Below are 21,474 nucleotides of genomic sequence, written 5' to 3'. Positions count from 1 at the left end.
AAAAGTAGAGCTACTTTGTTGTATGACAGAGACAGGGTACAGTGTTTCAACATTCATAGGCTAAGTCTTTGATAGAATAGATAGAATGTTGGACTTGGAGTCAAGACCAGAGTAAGGATCCTGCCTCAGACACTTACTAGCTGCGTGTGACTCCTGGTCAGTCAAACCATTTAACCTCTGTCTGCCAACATTACCTCATCTGTGAAATGGGGATAATGATAGCACCTACTTGCCAGGTTATTGTGAGGATCAAATTGGATATTATGTGTAAAACACTGCAAATCATAAAGCCCCATATAAATGCTAACTCTAATGCGATAACTTTAATAGGATAAAATTAAATAGACATAAATGTGAAATCTTGTCTTTGGTATTCAAAAGGCAAGTATTCGTGTGTAGGGGTCTGATTTGACCACAATTTGTGAAGACCTATGAATTTTAATTGAAGAACTGAATGATTAAGAAAACATTTATTAGGTGTGGTCCCTGCTCTACAAGAAACTCACATTCTAATTGAGGGAGACGGTGCAACACACATACACACACACACACACATTAAGAACCCCTAGATTAGATGGTCTCTGAGGTGCCTTTCAGTCTAAATACTATCCGTGATCTTTTTAAATTTACAGTCAGACCCTTTAGCTTGATTAGATTAGATTAAGGTACCTGATTTTGGATTAAAAATCTTTATGGTTGCTATGCATTACTTTGGCATTTAATTGTTTGATATATATCTGCCTTCTTTCTCCAACTAGATTATAAGATCTTCACAGTCAGGAACGGTGTCTTAATTTTTTTTGTATCTTCCCCTTCCCTCCCTGCTACCACAGCAAATGCTTAATGATTCTCTTTTCCTAGGGAGGCAAATACTTGCAGGCAGTGATTCAGTATGGAAAGATTGTATCCTGGTTAGAGATGGAGTATGGTTTATCAGAAAAGGAATCTAAAGCATCTGAATCCTTCCTGCTAGCGGCTTTCCTTAACCTGGCCATGTGCTACCTAAAGCTTCGGGAATACACCAAAGCTGTTGAATGCTGTGATAAGGTAAAAATAGAGTCAACACATGGGTTGAACCCATGATGTTCCAATTCTCCTTAACCCCTCCTCAATCTCCCTCTGCTTCTCTTGTCCACTTTCAAAATTGTCCATGAATGGGAACAATAACATTTGTATGAAATACATTTTTTCATCCACATCTTTCCCAAATTAAGCCAAAGCATCTGTCATCTCATACCAAGCTAAACCAATCTCCTGGGGTCTAGTCAGATGACCTGCCCCCCTCAGACCTGATGTAACAGTTTTGTATCTTTCTAATGAGCTTGTCTTGTCCTTCAGTGTTGGAGCTGTCAGTTACTGACTGATCTCCCCATTATACTAAGCTCTGTAAGGGCAAAGATAATGTCTTCACTTAGCACTTAGCCCAGGGTTCAGCACAGTCAGTGAAGACTTCGTGGATGTTTGTCCAGTTTAAAAGAAAAAGCAGAATCAACTTTAAGCCTCCAAGGAGATTAGTCCTACCTACTTAGTATGGTACATATAAAGTACATTTGCAAAACAATTCAGTTCAGCAAACATTGAAGTTCCTGCTCTGTACCAGGCATCATGTACCAGGATAGAACTAGGTGCAAGGGAGAAATGCAGAGAGAAAAAGGAAACAGAACCTGCCCCTCAGTTACCTCCTGTATATGTATGTATTACACTATGTATATAGACATATATACAGATAAGAAAATACAAAATAAATCAAGGATGGAGAGAGTGTTTCATGTTATAATCCCACTTCTTTACTGAAATAAATACACTGCCACAGACAAATGCAGAAGAATTTAAGTCCACAAAAATTTTCGGCAGCTTAGTTGTTTGTGCAAGTTATTTGATTTGAGCTGTTTTTGGTTTCTGAAGTGAGCTTTTGTACTGGTAGCTTATTATGATGCTTGTTACCCTTTGCTTAATATAGTCATCAGCTCAAGTGCATGCTATGATTTACATTGACTGTCCCAGAATGTGCTGTACATTGTGATAAGACCTATAGGTGAAGATATCTTTTTGAAAATGATGAAAAGATAAGAACCAAGCAGAAACAGGCTCCTCATATACTCTACAAAGTCATACTTTGGTTTTGAGTTTCAAGTATTAATTTCTTGCCCATTAAACTGGTCTAAAGATTTGACTGAGAAGAAGATACTATTACTAGTTCTATCTTGATGTGTATATAAAAATTAAATAATCAGTACTACCTTACATGTCCTCATAAATCAGCAAATGTTCTTATTCCTCTTTCCAATTCCCTAGTCAAATTGTTGGGAGCTGGGGACGTATGGAGGGGAGGGGATTATACAACTGAATGATGAATTTCTTTTTTCCAGCAGGATTCTTCCCTAAATGTACCAAAAAAAAAAAAAACTGGTCATGCTAAATTGGAAGTTGTCTGTTTGCAGGCACTTGGACTGGATAGTACCAATGAGAAGGGCCTGTACAGGAGAGGTGAAGCCCAGCTGCTCATGAATGAGTTTGAATCAGCCAAAGGGGACTTTGAGAAGGTACTAGAAGTGAACCCCCAGAACAAGGCCGCAAAGCTGCAGATCTCCATGTGCCAGAGGAAAGCCAAGGAGCACAATGAGCGCGATCGCAGGATATACGCCAACATGTTCGAGAAGTTTGCAGAGAGAGATGCCAAGGTGGGAGTGGAACAAATGCTCAGGCAAAGTCAGGCATTTTTAGCCAGGCAGTTTTAAGTATAGAGCGAAAGAATGGACAAGCCCTGAAGCCCAAGTTCTGGTATTCACAAAATAGGAAGAATACAAATTGAGAATAGCAAAGATCCAATTACTTCAAACCTTCCTCATTACTAGTTTTGATAATTGTGATGCATTTTGCTAATCCACATCCATGGTAAAAGAATAAAGTCAGATGACCAATTCCCTTGAACATTTTTCACTTAGCAAACTCCTTGTCAAGACTGCTAATTTTCCGCAGGAAGAAAGGTTATGGTGGCAGTTGCACCATCTGGCCCTTCCTTTTCCTTGAAGTTCTAAATCCATCCTACGAACTAGTTTTTCATCCATTGCAGCATAGCTATGCCTTGTCCTGGATTTTCCTGGACATCTAAGGAGCCTCCTTTATGAATTGTAGGTAACTATCAAAAAATACCCATATTTATATACAGTGTATTTATATACATTAGACAGCTAAGTGACGTAGGGGGTAGAGCACTGGACCTGCAGTCAAGAAGACTTGAGCTCAGATGTGATCTCAAACACTCACTAGCTGTGTGGCCTTGGGCAAGTCACTTACCTTCTGCCTGCTGAAGTTTCCTGAAATGTAAAATAGGGATAATGGTACCTTACCTTTCAGGATTGTTGTGAGGCTCAAATGAGATAATATTTTAAAACCCTTAGAACAGTGTTCGGCACGGAGTAGGTGCTATATAAATACTAGCTATTGTTATGTAGCATTTTATAGTTTATAAACCTTATGAAGTATGTATTGTATTTGTCATTATTCCATTTTATAGATGAGGGAACTGAGGCTAGGAGAGTCCGTGAGATTTGTCCAAAGTGCTGTGCTAGTAATTGGCAGAACCAAGATTACACTCCACGTATTCTAATATGTCCAGTGATTTGTACTAAACTTACTCCACTAACTGCCCTACTCAGCTCTGATCATATTTTAGCAATGAAAACTGACAAGTGTCCCTCAGGCTTTAGGGGGTTCTGATTTAGACACAAGTTGGGCTTAATGAGCCACAACACATCTTCTGGTGCTGAGATTGGGCAGATCATTTCATAATGGCACAGGCCAAATGATCTTAAGGGGACAACAAAAAACAAACGTCTTGTATGCTGACATCAGAGTTAATAAAACGGCTTGGCTTCTATTCTCACTGATTCCCTTGTGTATTTTTTCCCTTGCACAGGAAGAGGCTGGTAAGACAGTAGGTGATAAGATGCCAGAAGGGGTCCCCTCTAAGAAGATCCAACCTGTAGAAGATCCAGTAATGGAAGACAAGGACTTGGAAGGCCACGTATGACAGAGTACAAAAGAGGGAGAGGGAATCCTAATGAATTCGGCCCCCCTCCTCAATGACTTCTACAGAACTCAGGACTAAACAATGTTTCTTGTCAAGTTTGTTATAGTCTTTGTGATTCTGGACACAAGCAGGCAAACTCGTAGCTTCCCAGAAAATAGCCCCCTGCTGCTGCCCATTACCTTCACTGAAAGGGTCATGTGGGACCCCTGCAGGTGGTACAAAAAAGTCAATGCAGCTGTTGGGGTGAGGAAGTTGGACCAGCAGCTTGAGTCCAGCTCATTTCAGTCATGTCCCAACTTTTTATATCCAAGTTAGAATACTCTAAGACCCAGCAATTTGGAGCTATTTGTTTGGATCATACATCTGGTGATCAGCCTTTAGTTACACTGTAGAGTGGCTTAGAATAATTTAGAGAATCTCTCCTTTTATTGGGCTATGGCCTGCATCTTTGGAGGGAGCTCCCAAAGCAATGAGACCACACCTTGCAAATCTCTTAACTAATGTCATTAACAGTGTGAATACCATTAAATGAATAATTTAGAACAATTCAACATTTATTAAGCATCTACTATGTGCATAGAGCATTGGGGTGGGTGTGGGGGAAAAAAGTAAAATTTAAATTGTCCCCTACTTCATGAAAGCAAGTCTAGTAAGATGGGGAGAGGGGTGTGAGGATGGCAGAGTACAGTGCAGAGACATACACTTAGAAGAGGTACAAAGAGAAGTGATGTTAGAATTCCCAGGACAGAAAGTTCATCCCAACTGGGGTCACTAGGGAAGTTTCACAGCACAGGTTTCATTCAACCTTCAACCTTATTCATGTCATTTTTTAAAATCTTAAGGCCACGAGGTCAGTTATCTTTTAAAATACTTTTTCTTGTCATTCTTTAAAAAATACCAAACCAAGCCACCTCTGCTGCTATTGGTTTCTAAACCTGAAAATCAAATTTCTTTTCCTGTAGAATTTATCCTCCATTTGAGCAAATGTGGTAAATCCTTGCCTGGGGTGTGCTGCCTTGATGATAACCAAAGCCATACTCATCATTTCTCACTTGCTTTTTTGTATCTTCACCAAATATTTCTTTGGAAAACCCTAAACTCACCTGAGAAAAATGAAAAGCAAGTATTCACTTTGCTCATTGGTATAGTTGGTTTGTATAAACTCAGCAGATTAGAGCATGGCGCTACGAAGGCCAGAGCTCGGGATGTGTTTCCATACAATCTAGTTAGCTCCTCACAAAGAGACATCTTTTCTGGAGCAAGACCAACTCCAGCCCACTGTTTCCCACACTGTGCTTCTAGTTACAAAGAGTACTGGGTAAGTTTGCAAAGAGTTTAAAACAAACCAGCATTACTGGAAAACGATTCACATACCTGGCAGAATCAATAATGTTGTCTTTGCATGCCAAGGACAGCATATTTTATTTATAAATAAAGTAGAAGTCATCAAAGCATCTTTCTATAATGGAGTACAGAGTGGTGAGTCTACTTCACATAAATAGGAAATTATTTTATAGACTTGGGTATCCCTTTTTTCAATTAAATTCAGTAGATTACTATATTGTTCTTTTGGGATGGAACAGAATTGTAACTTGAGTTTGGGTAAACTTCACAAGAGAAGGTGTTTTCCCAAATTTTGTTCTTATGTCCCCCTAAAAAAGTTGGTGAAGAGGAAGGAAGGAGGGAAGATAATGGAATAGTATCAATAGAATTATTCATGTTTAAAAAATAAATTGGCATACATTCTTTCTTCATTCTGATTTTATAATAGATCCATTGAGGGGAAAACCAAGTTTCAAAAAATAACCACTTAAATGAATTTATTGTTATTGACGTATCTATGGTACAACCTGATACATGCTATGGTGAAGTGGGAAAATAGCAAGATTTGAAGTCAGAGGTCCTGGATTCAAATCCCACCTGTGACTCAGTTTCCTCATTTGTAAAATGGTATTAGACTAAGTAGCCTCTAAGGCCCCTCCTAGCTTGAAATCTATGAACTTATATCAGCCTACTTTTACCAAAGTTTATATGCATCCCTTCTAACTCAGAAAGCCCAATATGTGGGAAATATAATTCACTGTGTATAAGAAAGATTGAGCCTTGCTGGAGAGCAAAGTTCCATAATCTTCCTTCTTTTACAGTGAGCATCACAAAGATCTTAGAGCACAATTGCCTTGGCTTAGGGTCTGCGAATTCCTTGGCTTCTCTGAATTTTTAAATCCTAACCCTTCTTATTGTGAAGTGATTTTTACAGTACTTCCTTCAATTTGCATATTTTTATTGAATAAATATAGTTTGTACCCAGGGAGTCCTGCTGGGCTTTTCAGTGTTGCTGATACTATAAGTATGAAAATCCTTTCTATCATTTTCTGATATCAAGTATTTGGTAACATAGACCAACTCACCACCCTTCAAAACAGCAGTAGAAGCCATAAGAGATACTAAGCGTTGTCCATACTTGTCTGACCCCTGCCAGCACAGTGAGCTTCTTGAGGCTTGTTTCTTTATTGATGTTTCTACATCATGTTCCTGCTAAGATTACCAGCTGTAAGACTAACCCCTGCTAAGGAGTGGTGATAGACACAATTCACTTTTTTTTTTTTGGTCCTCTAAGAATTCTCTGAGAAGCAGTATGAATCGGTGGATAGAGACCTGTCTCAAAAGCTAAGAAGATCCAAATTCAACCCCTCTCTCTGAGCCATACTGGCCACACACTTAACCTCTTAGTGTCCCAAAGCAATTCTCAAAAAAAAAAAAAAAAAAGATGACTTACCAACCTATTGGCAGAGAGAATTTTCTCACCAAGAATTTCCTATATAATGAAATCACAATTCAGACTTAAAAAAAGGTCTTGTGTCATGACCATATTTGTGACAAAATGGACTAAATCTGAACCTGTCAAAACCTTCAGACATCCCCCACTGGCTGTTATTTTTCATTAAAAATAGCTATTCTTGCATTTAAATGACACATAAGACCAAAAGGAAAAGGTACAAAGATAAACTGAGAAATATGTTTTCCAGTAACCTGACAAAAGTTTCAGCAGACCACCTCCCAACTGCCTTTCTTTCAATATCCTTATTTTTTTTTTATATTTTTCATATGAGAAGTTTGGATTAAAGGGATATAAGAGGGTAGGAACTGTTGAGTTGTGTTGAGAAGGAACAGAGGAACAATAAACTTTAAAATTATATGAGATTAGGCACCTGGCTGTCTAATCTTATATAATTTTAAAGTTTATTGTTCCTCTGTTCCTTCTCAGCACAACAATATAACCGTCAGGAAAGTTCTAATGAACCTTATCTCTGCTGCTGTATTATCAGCCTAGATGAGAATCAGTGCACGGGTTCCCCATGTGTCTTGGGTATGCACAATCTTAGAATGTCAGAGCTGGAAGGAACGCTAAGACCTATCTAGCTCAATTCCTTCATTTTGCAAATGATACTAAGACCCAGAGGGAGTAAGCGATTTGCCTAAGATTACAGTAGCAGATTCTGGTTTTGACTTATCCCTGCTTATTCCAAATCTCGTGCTCTACTACAGCACGGCTGTATGACTTCTTGGCTAAGGGATGGAGGGGATTTCCACTTTGGCTATTGTTTGGACTCAGTTGCTTTGAAGTCCCTTCCAAATCTTGGCATTGGTGATCCTGATTGCCCAATCCAATTCTCCTTATGCAATGCCACAAAGCCGAAATAAGAAGATTTTGCCAACCTGAGTGGCGGGAATTTGACTTGCTATAAAGGTCCTAATGGTTCCATGGCAGGATATACATTGTAATGGAGAACAAATATTGAAGTAGCAATCAAGAATTATCTGGATTAGAATGCCTTGTAACAAAGTTGTGGGCCATGACCTCCTCTGATTCGTTCAACAGATATTTCTTATGCACCTACTCTGTGTGAGACGCTGTGCTGGCAGCAGGGATACAAAAATGAAAACTTGACCTCAAAGGACTTAGGTTCTACTGAGGCATTTCCTCATCTGTATCATGGGGATGGGCATAGAACCTGACCTTGGGCTTTCACGGGTATGCACTTGACTTACTAACCTCACAGGGTTACTCTGAGGATGAATTGAGATAATGTATGTACAGTATTTTGCAGACCTTAAAGTGATAATGTATGTACATTTATGTAGGGACATAATGTCAGCTATTATTATTGAAATGTTATGCCCTCACTGGGATAGAAATGGCACTGAATCTATTTGCTTCCCACTCCCCATTCAAAACATGAAGCCCTGATGGAAAAAAAGTCCTGATGCTGGGGCTGAAGTGCAATCTTGGTTGTGTTCCTGACTTTAAAACTACGTTGGAACAGTCCTCTTAAGAGAATGAGAACCATAGAATCAGCATTGGAAGGAACCTCAAGGCATCTACTAAGCTGTTCAAGCAGCAAGAACTTGATAAGGGCTATTGTGTGCCAGGTATTTTCCTGGGTACTAGACACACAAGACAAAAATAAACCAGTCCCTGTTCTTGAGGAGCCTGCAGTCAAGTCAAAAACTTGAGACTTGGAGGTGGGAAGACCTGAGTTTCAGTCCAACTTCAGACCCAGCTTTGTGATCCTGGGCAAGTCATTTAACTTCTGCCTCAGTTTCCTCATCTAAAAAATAGGGATAGTAGTACCTACCTTGCAAGGTTGTTGTGAAAATCAAATGTAAAGTGCTTTGCAAATGTTAAAACTCTATACAAATGCTAGCCATTATTTGGAGAGGAAGAGGCAGATTTGGGGGAAAGGGCTTTAGAAGCTGGGGATAGAAGGGAAGCCTCCGTGTATAAAGTGATATGAACTGCATCTTAAAGTTAGCTAGGGTTTCTAACAGGCAGAGCTGAGTCGGTAACATGTTCCAGGCATGGGGGACAGGCAGTGGAAAGGCACAAAGACAGGATAGAGTGCTATGTGTGTGAAACACAAAGTCATTTTGGCTGGACTATAGTGTGAGAGGGGAAGTGACCTAGAATAAGCCTAGAAAGGTACCTGAGTGAGGTGCAGGTTGTATAGGGCTTTAAATGCCAGTTAGGGGAGCCTGTATTTAATTCTAGAGGTCATTGGAAGCTATTGGTATTTAAGTAGGGCAGTAACACAGTCAAAACTTCACTTGAGGAGAATCAGTTGGTTGTGTGGAGTTGTGTGCAAGAGAGGGCAAGCTTTAGGAAGCTATTCCAATCATTCAAATGATGGGGCCCTAAGTTTGGGTGGAGCTTGTGTGAGTGGAGAGAAGAGATCAGATTGAGAAATGGCAAGATTTGGCAACTGAGTACATGTATGCAGTGAGGGGATATGAGAAGGTGAGAATGACACTGAAGTTTCAGTCCAGGACAGATGGGAGAATGGTGTTGGCCCTAACAAAAATGGGGGAATTGAGAAGAGAGCTCTGGGGCTCAGGGGACAAGACAATGGAATTCTATTTTGGTCATGATGAGTTTGAAATGGCTATCAGACATCCATTTCAGAATTTCTAATAGGTATTTACCAGACTGGAAATCAGGAAAGAAACTAGAATTGGATACATAGATCTGGGAAAGAACAGCATCAATACCATTAAACCCATATGAACTGATGAAGTCACAAAAAAAAGAGTGTAGGACAGAGCCTTGGAAGTACTCCCATTGTTAGGGAGCACGTAAGCCAGTGGGAGAGAATGAGAAGGGGAAGGGGCTAGGTCAGGTAGGGGAAGAAGCAACAGGGAGCAGTTATCACAAAGTTTACAATAACCGTATAGCCCAGTCTCTCACTGCATTCAAGAATTCCCTCTGTGGCATCCTTGGCAGTCTGTCTAACCTCTTGTTTGAACTTTAAAGTGATGGAGAGCTCACTCTTTTTTCCCCATTTAGTAGTATTTGGTATTTTCCAATTACATGTAAAGAGTTTTCAATGTTCACTTTTATATGATTTTGAATAACAAATTTTTTTCTCCCTCCCTCCTCTCCCCCCTCCCCAAGATTGCAAGCAATCTGATACAGGCTATATGTGTACAATCATATTAAACATATTTCCACATTAGTCATGTTATGAAAGAAGAATGAGAACAAAAGGGAAAAACCACAGGAAAGAAAGAAAAGAATATAGTTTGCTTTGATCTGCATTCAGACTCCATCAGTTCTATCTCGGGATATGAATAGCATTTTCCATCCTGAGTCTTGTGGAATTGTCTTGGATCATTGTATTGCTGAGAAGAGAAGAGTCTTATCAAACTTGTTCGTCGCACAGTGTGGCTGTTATTGTGTACAATGTTCTCCTGGTTCTACTCACTTCACTCGGCATCAGTTCATGTAAGTCTTTCCAGGTTTTTCTGAAGTCCACCTGCTCATTATTTCTTAGAGCACAATAGTATTCTATTACATTCATATATCACAACTTGTTCAGCCATTACCCAGTTGATGGGCACCCCCTCAGTTCCCAATTCTTTGCCACCACAAAAAGAGCTACTATACATATTTTTGTACATGTAGATCCTTTCCCCCTTTTTTATGATCTCTTTGGGATATAGCCTTAGAAGTGGTATTCCTGAATCAAAGGGTATTGCACATTTTTATAGCCCTTTGGGCATAGTTCCAAACTGCTCTCCAGAATGGTTGGATCAGTTCACAACTCCATCAACAATGCATTAGTATACAATTTTCCAATCTTCTCCAACATTTATTATTTTTTGTCATATTAGCCAATCAGATAGGTATGAGGTGATTACTTCAGAGTTGTTTTAATTTGTATTTCTCTAATCAGTAGTGATTTAGAGCATTTTTTCATATGACTATAGATAGCTTTAATTTGTTTCTCTGAAAACTGCCTGTTCATATGCTTTGACCATTTATCAATTAAGGAATGAGACATATTCTCATAAACTTGACTCAGGTCTCTATGTATTTTAGAAATACTGGCCGTAAAAATTGTTTTCAAGCTTTCCGAGAGCTCACTGTTTTGCCAAGCAGTCCATTAACACTTGTTAGGAAATGTTTTCTTAAACAAAACCCAAATCAGTATATACCCATGACTCCTAGTTCTCTGTAGAATCAAACAGAACAGATTTAAACCACCTTCAGCAAACATTAAGTACCCAGTGTGTACAAAGCAATGTGCCAGGCAATGAGGATACAAGAACTAAGAAATCTTTGCCTTCAAGGAACTTAAAAGTTCTTCCATATGACAGCTCTTCAGTTGTGTCACCCCAAAGACCTTTTTCTCCACTCTGAGCATTCCTAGTTCTTTTAATTGTCCTTTATAATGTCATTTCATGTCACCTCTTAGGTACCAGATGCAGCTAGATAATATAGAGAAAACAGTGCAGGACTTGGACTCAGAGCCAGTTTCAAATTCCACCCTCAGGCATTAACTAGCTATGTGACCCAGAGAAAGTCATTTAACATCTCCATTTCAGTTTCCTCATCTGTAAAATGGGAATCAGAGGTATCATGCCACATGGTTATCATGAGGATCAAATGAAATAATGGTTCGAAACACTTTGCAAAACCTTAAAATGCTTCCTGAGCACCAGGTCTCATTTTCCTGGTTACCCTCTTCCAGGCATTCTGCAGCTGTGACTTTTCCTAAAATGTGCACAGAACTGAACGCAGTGCTCCAGAAGTAGCCTGATAAGAACAGCAGGCAATGTCAGATCTCGCAATCTGCTCATATACATAGCGTGTGAGAATTGAGTAATTAAGTGTTTAAGATCCTCAAGTGCTATGGAGGTCCCAGAATACAAAGACAAACCCCCCCCCAAAAAAAAAAAACTTCAAAGGGTATAAAAGATGAGAGTCTCTACATTCAGAACTGGAAGGGACATTAAAGATCATGAAGCCAAACTATCTTATTGTGAAGAAAACAGGTAAAATAATTGGCCCCAGGTCACACAACTAGAGAATACAGCAGGAGTTGGACCTGGGTCTACCTTCTCCACTGCACCAAGCTACCGCTTAAAGAAAAGGGCATCCAGACTCAAATCTGAGCCTGAGGAAGTTGAGGCAATGAAAGCCAGTGATTACTAACCAAAGGCAGTGTTGATAGTGTGGCACCTGGGAAACAGAAGTAGACAGCCTGCTGAGGGGAAATAGAGGAGGAGGGCCAGCCCTGCCCTGCCCTGCCCTGCTACCCATCATCCAAGTGACTTGATCTTGCCTGGACATTCTAGCCCAGTTCTATATATAATCCCTAAGTGAGTCTAACAGACCCCACCCCCTCCTTAGTTCTCTACTTTTACAGACTAAAGGTGAGAAGGAGCCATAGGGAGGCGAAAAGAAAAAGAAAATGCCACCCCCAAGCATTGTTCTTTCCCTGATAGGGACACTGAGGACATAGCTGTAGATTTAAAAAGTTAGGGACAGGCCCAAACACCAAAACATTCACCAAATAATTCCCTGGCCATCTGTGTATTTTTCAGGGACCCCAGGTCCCTGAACTTTTTAAAAAATATTTTGATAACTTTCAATAAAATTGATTTTTTTTGTAGTCCTATGTAATTTGTGCATTTAAAAACATTGTTCTGAGAAGTCTTCACCAAAGGAAAGTCATGGCTAAAAAGGTTAAGAACATCTGGACTAGACCCTTTTCTGGTATTTTCATTCAATTCTATGTGGGAGTGTGAAAACAGAGGAGAGAATACCTGATGATACTGCCCCTCCCTGAGAAGAAAGAAAAAAGTATCAAAGCATTTTTAAAATACACAGCAGAAGGAGAAGTTCAGAAAGAGAGAAATGTTTATACTACTGTGTTAAATTTATTATGTATTTTTAAAAAATAAGATGTGTTATAGAAACAAAATTTTTCATGCAGTTCTTTTTTTTACTTTTCCCTGTTTTTGGAAACATTTCTAGATATTTGTCAAGTTCATAAGAAAAAGAAAACATCAGCAGACATTTTATTAATTTATATTTTACTTGCTATTGTAGTGGGTGTATCTATGCATACCCTAGCCTACCTTCCTCCTCATCTCCTTGACAGTGAGTGTCCCTACATAAGGTGTACTTTTCCCTTATTCTTTGTCTTCTTTGTCCCTATCCCCAGTGATGCCTCAAGATTGCATTATTTGCACCAGTTTAAAAAAATCGAAAAAATATTCTACAATATAGCACCAGGGACAATTTAAAACTATACAGACCAAAGCTTTCTTTCAAAAGAAGAAAGATCTCAGAAGCTGACAGCATCTAGCTGTAAGCCAGGTGGGCACCAGAAGTGGATGAACAGCTCTGAAAAGGACTCTGCAAGCCCTCCCAGCAGGGATGCTGGTTCTCCCTGAACATTCCATTCTCTCTTTGAAAATGAAGGACAAACAAGTATTTGGCAGCTCCAGCTATTAAAGAAGGGAGAATGCCAAGCTCCTAGAGTTAAGTGACAACAAATATCTGGTCCAACTCATGCCCAAAAAGAAATCCTCACCTGAGTTTAAATCCAGCCTCAGACACTTAACACTAGCCGTGTGACGTTGGGCAAGTCACTTAACTCCAATTGCCCTCCAAAAAGCAAAAAAAAAAAAAAAATTATATCTATGGGGTGGCTAGGTGGTGCAGTGAATACAGCAACGGCCCTGGAGTCAGGAGGATCTGGGTTCGGATCCAGACTCAGACACTTCACACAAAAAATAGCCGTGTGATCTTGGGCAAGTCACTTAACCCCAATTGCCCTCCAAAAAGCAAAAAAAAAAAAAAAAATCCTCACCAAAACATAGACCACAAGGGGTCATCCAGGCTCTGCCTGAAGATCTCTGAGAGAGCCCATGTGCAGAGGCAGCCTCTTCCATTTTTCCCGACATCAAGCTTAAACTAGCCTCTTCGCAGCTTCCACCATTGCACTTGGTTATGCCCTGTGGGGCCAGACTTGTGGCTAAACTCCTTGGGCTACCTACAATAAGTGTCTCCCCTTCTTTTCTCCTCTCATTTTAAGTCTCTACAGACTGGCTGGTGACCTCATCATTCAGCTGACATTGCTCTCCCGAAGTCACTAATGATCTTTTAATGGCCAGATCCAGTGGTCTTTTCTAATCCTCATCCTTAACCTCTCTGCAGCCTTTGACCCTATCAGTCATCCTTTTCTCCTTGACACTCTCTTCTGTCCAGATTTTTGGGGCACCACTCCTGGTTGTCCTACCTATTTGCTCCTTCTGTCACTTTTTTTTTTTTACTTTTTGGAGGGAGGAAGGCAGGGCAATTGGGGTTAAGTGACTTGTCCAAAGTTACACAGCTAAGCAAGTGTGTCAAGTGTCTGAGGCCGAATTTGAACTCAGGTCCTCCTGACTCTAGGACTAGTGCTCTATTCACTGTACCACCCAGCCGCCCCTCCTGTCACTTCTGATAGATCTTTATCCAGGTTCATGCCCACTAAAGGCTTCTGTCCATGACCCTCTTCGGTTTTCCCTCTGTACTCTTTCATCTGGTGATTTCATCACTTCAGTTATCATCTCTGTGCTGATGATTCTCAAATGGACTTATCCAGCCCTAACCTCTCTGCTGACATTTCCAACAAGAAAAATGTTTGGTCTGTGTATTTTTCAATTGTTTCCAGTGCTATGTTGTGGACTATTTTTTTCTACTGGAGATCTAAACTAGAGGGCCCTTACCTTCAGCATGTCTAAAACTTTCCTCTTACTGTTGAGGGTACCATCATCTGCCTAGTCACCCAGGCTTGCACCCAGATATCATCCTTGACTCCACACTCTCACTCCCTATAACCAATCTGTTGCCAACACCCGTCAGTTTTACCTTTGTAACTAACATCTCCTGAATAGGCTAGGCCCCCTTCTCTCCCTTGACACTGCTACCACCCCGATGTAGGCCCTCATCACCTTCCGCCTGCCACAAGTCTTTCCACACGCCAGTCTGTCCTCCACTCAGTCACCAAAGTCATCTTCCTAAAGCACAGTCTAAACATGTCATCCTGCCATTCAATAAACTCCAGTGGCTCCCTATCCCCTGCAGGGATGTAAACATAAAATATAAAGCCCTCTATTTGGCATTAAAAGCCCTTCGTAATCTGCTGCATGCGTGTACTGGTGAGCGCACACACGCACACACACACTCTGTGATCCAGTGACATTGGCCTCCTTGCTGTTCGTCAAATAAGACGCTCCATCTCCCGGCTCCTGATCCAGCTGTCTGCCCCTGTGCCTGTCCTTTCTCCTCATCTCTGCCTCCTGACTTCCCTGGCTTCCTTCAAGTCCTAGCTAAAACCCTTCCCTCCTGCTCCTCCTCAGTGCTAGCGCCTTCCTTCCTTTTGATGATTTTTCTCCAGTTTATCTCGTCTGAATCTCGTTTGTACATGGCTGTTTGCATGTTGTCTCCTGTCTGTCTTTTGCCTTTCTCTGTAGCCCCAGTGCTTAGCACAGTGCCTGGCACAGAGTTGAAACTTAACTGTTTAATGACTGACACCAGTCCTGTGATGTCAGGAGCTCAAGGACTTACCATCCTGGTCGCCCTCCTCTGGACGCTCCCCAGCTTATCAATGTCCTTCCTAAACTTTGGTGTCCAGGACCAAACACGATTCTTCAAATGTGGTCTGACCAGAGCAGGGCATGAAGCCTTCCAGCTCCGTATCTAGCATCCTGCAATCTCAGTGCAGACCAAGGCAGCATTAGCTTTTTTTGTTACTACATCACACTTCTGCCTCATATTAAGCTTTAACTCAGCTAAAACCCTTGAGTTTTTTTTTTCAGACAGATTTCTGTTGAACTTTGCCTTCTACATCTTGTCCTTTGAAAATTGGTTGGAGTTTTTTAGACCAACATAAAACTTTACATTTATCTCTACTGAATTATTATTAAATTCAATATAATGATAATACTTGCCAATATCTAAGTAGAAAACATCCCAGAGACCAAAGTTGAAGCTCATTTCTGGTGTTTCCTCTGAGGGGCCACTTGGGGTTACCTTGTACCAGACTAAGCCCAAGAGTCTCATCCAGGATGTAGAAAGCTCAGTAGGAAACACCAAAGATGGTGTAAGAGATCACTGTTGAGTGCCATGGTCGGGTCAGGCCTTCACCAGACAAAGCAGAGTGGACAAAGTTTGTCTCTGACACTTTCCCAGATCTCCTCAGGCCAGCCCTGCCCTCCTTCTCCATGCACCTTCACATCTTGCTGGCAATCAGTCAATCCCAGTGTTAGCTGCCTGTGCCGCAGGGACATCACTGTGCAATGTTGTAGCCTTGTTCTTTGCATTTTTTGTGTAGGTCTGTTCCTCTCAAGTGCCTTTACTTCTTTCTCAGGGATGAGATATTGTTCTCAGGTTTTAAGAGTCTCTTCTTTTGTAGTGTAGAGAAAGCCCTCTGCTTGAAGTGGAAGGAGGCCTATATTTATATCAGAGGACCTGGGTTCAAATCCTGCTTCTGCTACTGTGTGATCCTTACCAAGTTCCTTAACTTCCTGCTACCTCAGTTTCCTTATCTGTAAAAATAGGTCCTTTCCAGCTCTAAATCTGGGATCCTGTGGCCCCAAGTCAAAAGATGCTTGGGTTCAAATTCCAACTCCAACACTTAATGCCTCTTTGAATTTAAAGCAAATCACTTTAAATCGCTTTAAAGCAAATCTCTGGGCCTCAGTTTCTTCACCTGTAAGATGGAAGTAATCGCACTTGGACTACCTACCTCATGGGGTTGTAAGGGTCAAATAAAATGATGGAGGCATAAGCACTTAATAAACTATAACAATACTATAACTATAACTATAACTATATATATATATATGTAGTCCCTATGTTTCAGGAACTTAAATCTACTTGGGGGAACTAAAATGCATTTAACCAAGGTAAGTGACAGTGGGTGACAAGAATGCATGATAAACACTCCCAGAAGTGCAATAAGAGTTTACCAGAGATATAAATCACCACGAGTTAAAGTAAGTCTAAGAACACCGTTCTCGTGGAGGCATGGAACTGGACCCGAATGCTGAAGGAAGGACGGTCAGGACTGAGTCAGGGCAGCAGGGTGTTATGGAAAGCCCCCTGAACCTACACTCGGGAGAACCTGAGTTCAAATCTTGTTTCTGCCATTTACTATCTCAGCAACTGTGGGCAAACTCTGAGCCTCAATGTCCTCACCTGTAAAATGGGGATAATAATGCCGATGGTCCTACCTCCCAGGATTGTTATAAGGCTCAAATGAAATAATGCACATGGAAGCTTTGTAAACGTTGAAGTCAACTTATTATCATCTATTATTAGGACAGACACTTGTGTTTTATATAAACTTTGTAACTCCCTCAGGCCTAACACAGTGTCCTGAACAAGGCAGATGATTAATTAATGTTTGTTGGTTTTAATTGAGCTTAATTACAGCAATAAAGTTTCATCAAGTTGGAAAGCTGGCTCCTCCCTTGCCTGTTTATTGATACCCAGCCCAGCACCCTACCCTGATGCTATCTGGTAATTGTCTCCTGATGACACTTTAAGGTGGGACCCTCTCCCATGAAGCATGGCATCCTAAATAAATAAAACATTGCAAATCAATAAAGATTTGGCAGGCCACCTCCTGAAGTGTGGCCAGTCCCTGCACTACAGCCAAAACATGATGTGCTAGGAGGAGCTTTGACTTGGAGTCAGAGAGACATGGGCAATGTCCTTGATCTCCCGAGCCCTCAGTTTCTTTATCTGTAAAAGGAGGGGTTTGGACTTGACCGGTCAAGTAATCAACAAATCTTTATTAGATGTTTACTTTGTGCACAGCACTTTGCTAGGCACTGGGAAAAATACAGAGTTTGTATGTGCCCTCACAGAGCTCACAGTTTAGGAGAATGAGACAAATGCAGATCACTGGGCTAAGTGCATTAATGGGGCACAAAACAAACTTATTGGAAGGAGTCGGTCAATAACTATTTATTAAATGCCTGCTGTGTGCCAGTCACTGTGGAGATATAAATACAAAAAAGACAGTTCTGCCCTCAAGAAGCTGACAGGAAACTAAGGAGGAGGAGGGGAGGGAGATAATGGAGAAGTCCTAAGGAGTGCAACCAGATGAGAAAGGACGACAGACACGTAGCCTGGGACCCTTCTTAAATGGAGGTTTGGAGAAGAGCTCTTCTCTTTGCTCTCCAGTTAGAGGGACAGAGGGCACTGATGGAGTCAGTCTTACAGGGTGATGAGGTTCCTGGGGGCTGGACGGAAAAGTCCCAAGGAGCAGCCAGGTAGGAAATGAAGGTGGGAAGGAAGGCTGTTAATATTTGGAGTTGGGAGGAATCGGGTTTCATGGCGGGACAGCATGTGAGTTCTGCTTTGTGGTATGGTCAGACATTCAGTGAGCGTGAGAGTGGGGGAAGCTATACCAGACACAGAGAGCAGTGTGAGAAAAGGTGCGGAGGTCCGAGATGCAGAGTGTACTGGGCCAAAGGAAGGAGTGAGTTCACTTGAGCTGGAGCTTGGAGTTCAAAGAAGGAAGTTGTATGAGTTAATGAACCATCAGTGCTTATCCCGCATCTTTGCCAAGACAACTCCAAATGGGGTCACCAAGAGTTGGGCATGACTGAAACAACTCAACAACAACACAACACAACACAACAGTGCTGGTTACACATGAGGCACCATGCTAGGGTCTGAGATAAGAAGAAAAGACAAAAGAGGCCCTGCTCTTGAGGACCATACATTCTACTAAAGAAGACATCATAGGGAAGCAGCTGTGTGTGATGGAAAGCAATCTGCCTTGGGAGTCAAACGATTTGGATTCAAATCCTGCCTCTCCCACATCTAACAATTTAAAATTGCTGCTAGCCCAAGAGGCTCAGAGGCGCTGTGCCCTCTCTCTTTCTCCACCAAAGGGTTCCCTCTTCTCTGGACCCATGCACACAGTGGCCTAGTTCAGTCCTGAGGGAACCTGGGGAAGGAAGGAAGGAAGAAAGGGAGGGAGTGAGGAAGGAAAGAAAGAAAGAAGGGAGGAAGGAATGAAGGAAGGGAGGAAGGAAAGAAGGAAGAAAGGGAGGGAGAGAGGAAGGAAAGAAAAAAGGGAGGGAGGGATGAAGGAAGGGAGGGAGGAAAGAAGGAAGGAAGGGAGGGAGGGAGGAAGGAAAGGCCCTCATAAGAATGCATTAAGGAAGGAAGGAAGGAAGCATTTATTAAGTGCTTACTGTTGAGCACTTACTAAGCATTGTGGAGACAAATAGAGAAGTAAGAATGTTTCTTCCATCAGGGAGCTTACAGTCTAACAATGGAGACAACATATGTGGAAGCTTTCAGCTGCATGTCAGATGGAAACATCTCATGGTCCTTAGGATGCAGCAGCAAAGCCTGTGGTAACACCTCTTCTTTAATGTCATTTTTCCCTGGCAAAATCCTTTCTGTTTCTGATGCTGACCCATTTGTCAGGGCCAAGGACTTTGGTAGCACGAGATTTCTTTTACAGGTCTGCGGCACCGCAGAAGCAGTGGCCAGGCCGGATCTCCACAGAAGCTGCTTCCCAGAATGACGATGAAGGGCAATGATCTGGAAGCACTGCTCTTCCCAAGGCTGTTGGGTTCAAGAGTCCTGGGCTGTCTCCATCAGTGTCTATGGGGAGATGATGGTCCCGGGACTTGCCTGGCATGTGCTGCCTCCTGTCTTCCCCTCAGGGTGCCTTGCTCCGTCAGCTAGTCCAGCTGGCCTATCCTGGGATTGGCAGTTGGTTGGAGGTTGGTGGGGAAGGCTGTTCCCCTTTCTGTAGGAGTTGCTTCCCTGGACGGTGATTATGAGGGCTGGACTAAGAAGAGGAACAGCAGTCACTCCCAGGACTCCTGTGCTCTGCCTCTCGGTGGTTGCGGGGGGTAATGAGGAAGGGAGGACTCTTCTCCACAATGATTTCTCCCCTCAGTGATGGCTTCGGGAGAGAGGCAAGAAGTGGGTCTAATGGTCTGGGAAACACTGCTATTCCCAAGGCTCTTGGGCCATCTCCATCAGGTTTCAAGGACCTAAATTTAAGTTAATCACAATAAAGGAGGATCAGACTTCTGTTCTCATAAGCCTTGTCTGGTTACCTTTACCGTCAGACCCAGAGCCCCATGGTAAAATTACTTTGACTTAGGTTTGCTTCATGTCTAGTGTACCCCTTAAGCAGAAAGCAGAAAAGTTTCTCAATGTACAATATAAATAAAGTAAGGAGCAGCTATTTGTTTCTTCTGTCAAAAAAAAGAATATTTAACATAACAGGCTCTCATAAGAATATATTAATGAATAAGCAACAGAAATAACTACTCTTATACTCCACAAGGAGGCCGAGAATTAAAACAATCAAAACACAAAGCATTTGTACTGCTTAAAGAATCATCTGTCCAAACAATTCCATGTTTTCTGGCAATCTAGAAAAGAGCTTGGGCTCATCTTCTTTGAAATCATGGTCATTTCATGGAAACAGAAATTTCCTTTTTTCTGCCAGCTCTAACAGAGGAACCCAAGATTTCCAATTTCTTGAACTCAGAGTTTCCAATAAGACTGGATACAATCCATTTCAAGATCACTGTTTGATCACCTGCAATTAGGCAAAGAAACCTAAAAGTCAAGAGGAAGCCAGAGACGCTGACTCAAGATCACCTCCTTGAGTCCCCTGCCCTAGCTGCCATGTGGAAGTAGCTACCACGCCTCCAAGTGAAAGGAAGAACTCGCAATCTTATCCCGGGCTCCTCTGGGCTCAAATAACCCTGATCAAATCTGCACATAGGAAAGGAGGGAACAGGGGGAGTCACTCTGGAATCTCCAGCTCTTCCTGTTCAGTAGCCGATGAGGGAATTGCTTCATCATTTCAAAGTACAATCCCTTCATCACTGAGTCACGCACGTCCCTGTAGCTCCCAGAATTTTCCAAGGAAGCTCCTGGAATGACCCCGATTGACCCTGTCCTACATATATTCTCTGGGGTTCAACTTCCAATTCCATTCTGGCTACACATGTAATATCTGTGTGACTTTAGGCAAGTCACAACCTATCTGGGTCTCAAATTACTCATCTATATAATCAAAGAGGAGAACTAGGTGACCTATAAGGTTCCTTCAAACTCTAAAGCTAAGATGTACACTAATAGGTAGAGTATAATAGTGCAAGGAATACTGAGGAAGGAAGGGAAGGAAAGACAGACAGATAGATGATAGACAGACAGATAGATGATAGATAGATAGATAGATAGATACATACATACATACATACATAGATACATAGATACATAGATACATAGATACATAGATAGATAGATAGATAGATAGATAGATAGATAGATAGATAGATAGACAGGGATGGATAGATAGATAGATAGATAGACAGGGATGGATGGATAGATAGATAGATAGATAGATAGATAGATAGATAGATAGATAGATAGATAGATAGATAGATAGATAGACAGGGATGGATAGATAGATAGATAGATAGACAGGGATGGATAGATAGATAGATAGATAGATAGATAGATAGATAGATAGATAGATAGATAGACAGGGATGGATAGATAGATAGATAGATAGATAGATAGATAGATAGATAGATAGATAGATAGACAGGGA

General features: G+C 41.4%; 1 protein-coding gene across 10 annotated transcripts in view; it reads left to right on the top strand.

Moving 5' to 3' along the window:
• Positions 1-6,344, top strand: part of FKBP5 (FKBP prolyl isomerase 5) — a 169,063-nt gene extending 162,719 nt beyond the window's left edge. For 9 of the 10 annotated variants that reach the window (XM_069073524.1, XM_069073523.1, XM_069073520.1 and 6 more), the window contains exons 10-12: positions 862-1,047; positions 2,442-2,681; positions 3,920-6,344. In XM_069073524.1, the coding sequence (XP_068929625.1) occupies positions 862-1,047; positions 2,442-2,681; positions 3,920-4,033 (540 nt within the window). In that variant the 3' untranslated portion in view covers positions 4,034-6,344. The remainder of the gene's footprint in view (positions 1-861; positions 1,048-2,441; positions 2,682-3,919) is intronic. The other variant, XM_069073528.1, reaches the window with a different exon arrangement.
• Positions 6,345-21,474: the final 15,130 nt, after the last annotated feature.

The sequence above is a fragment of the Petaurus breviceps genome, unplaced genomic scaffold, assembly GCF_028583685.1.
Source record: "Petaurus breviceps papuanus isolate PSGF00001 unplaced genomic scaffold, PetGlider_PUasm1.0 90865, whole genome shotgun sequence".
In the NCBI taxonomy this organism is placed as follows: Eukaryota; Metazoa; Chordata; class Mammalia; order Diprotodontia; family Petauridae; genus Petaurus; species Petaurus breviceps.
The sequence above is the reverse complement of the archived record's forward strand: the minus strand, read 5'-3'. Positions and strand labels throughout refer to the sequence as shown.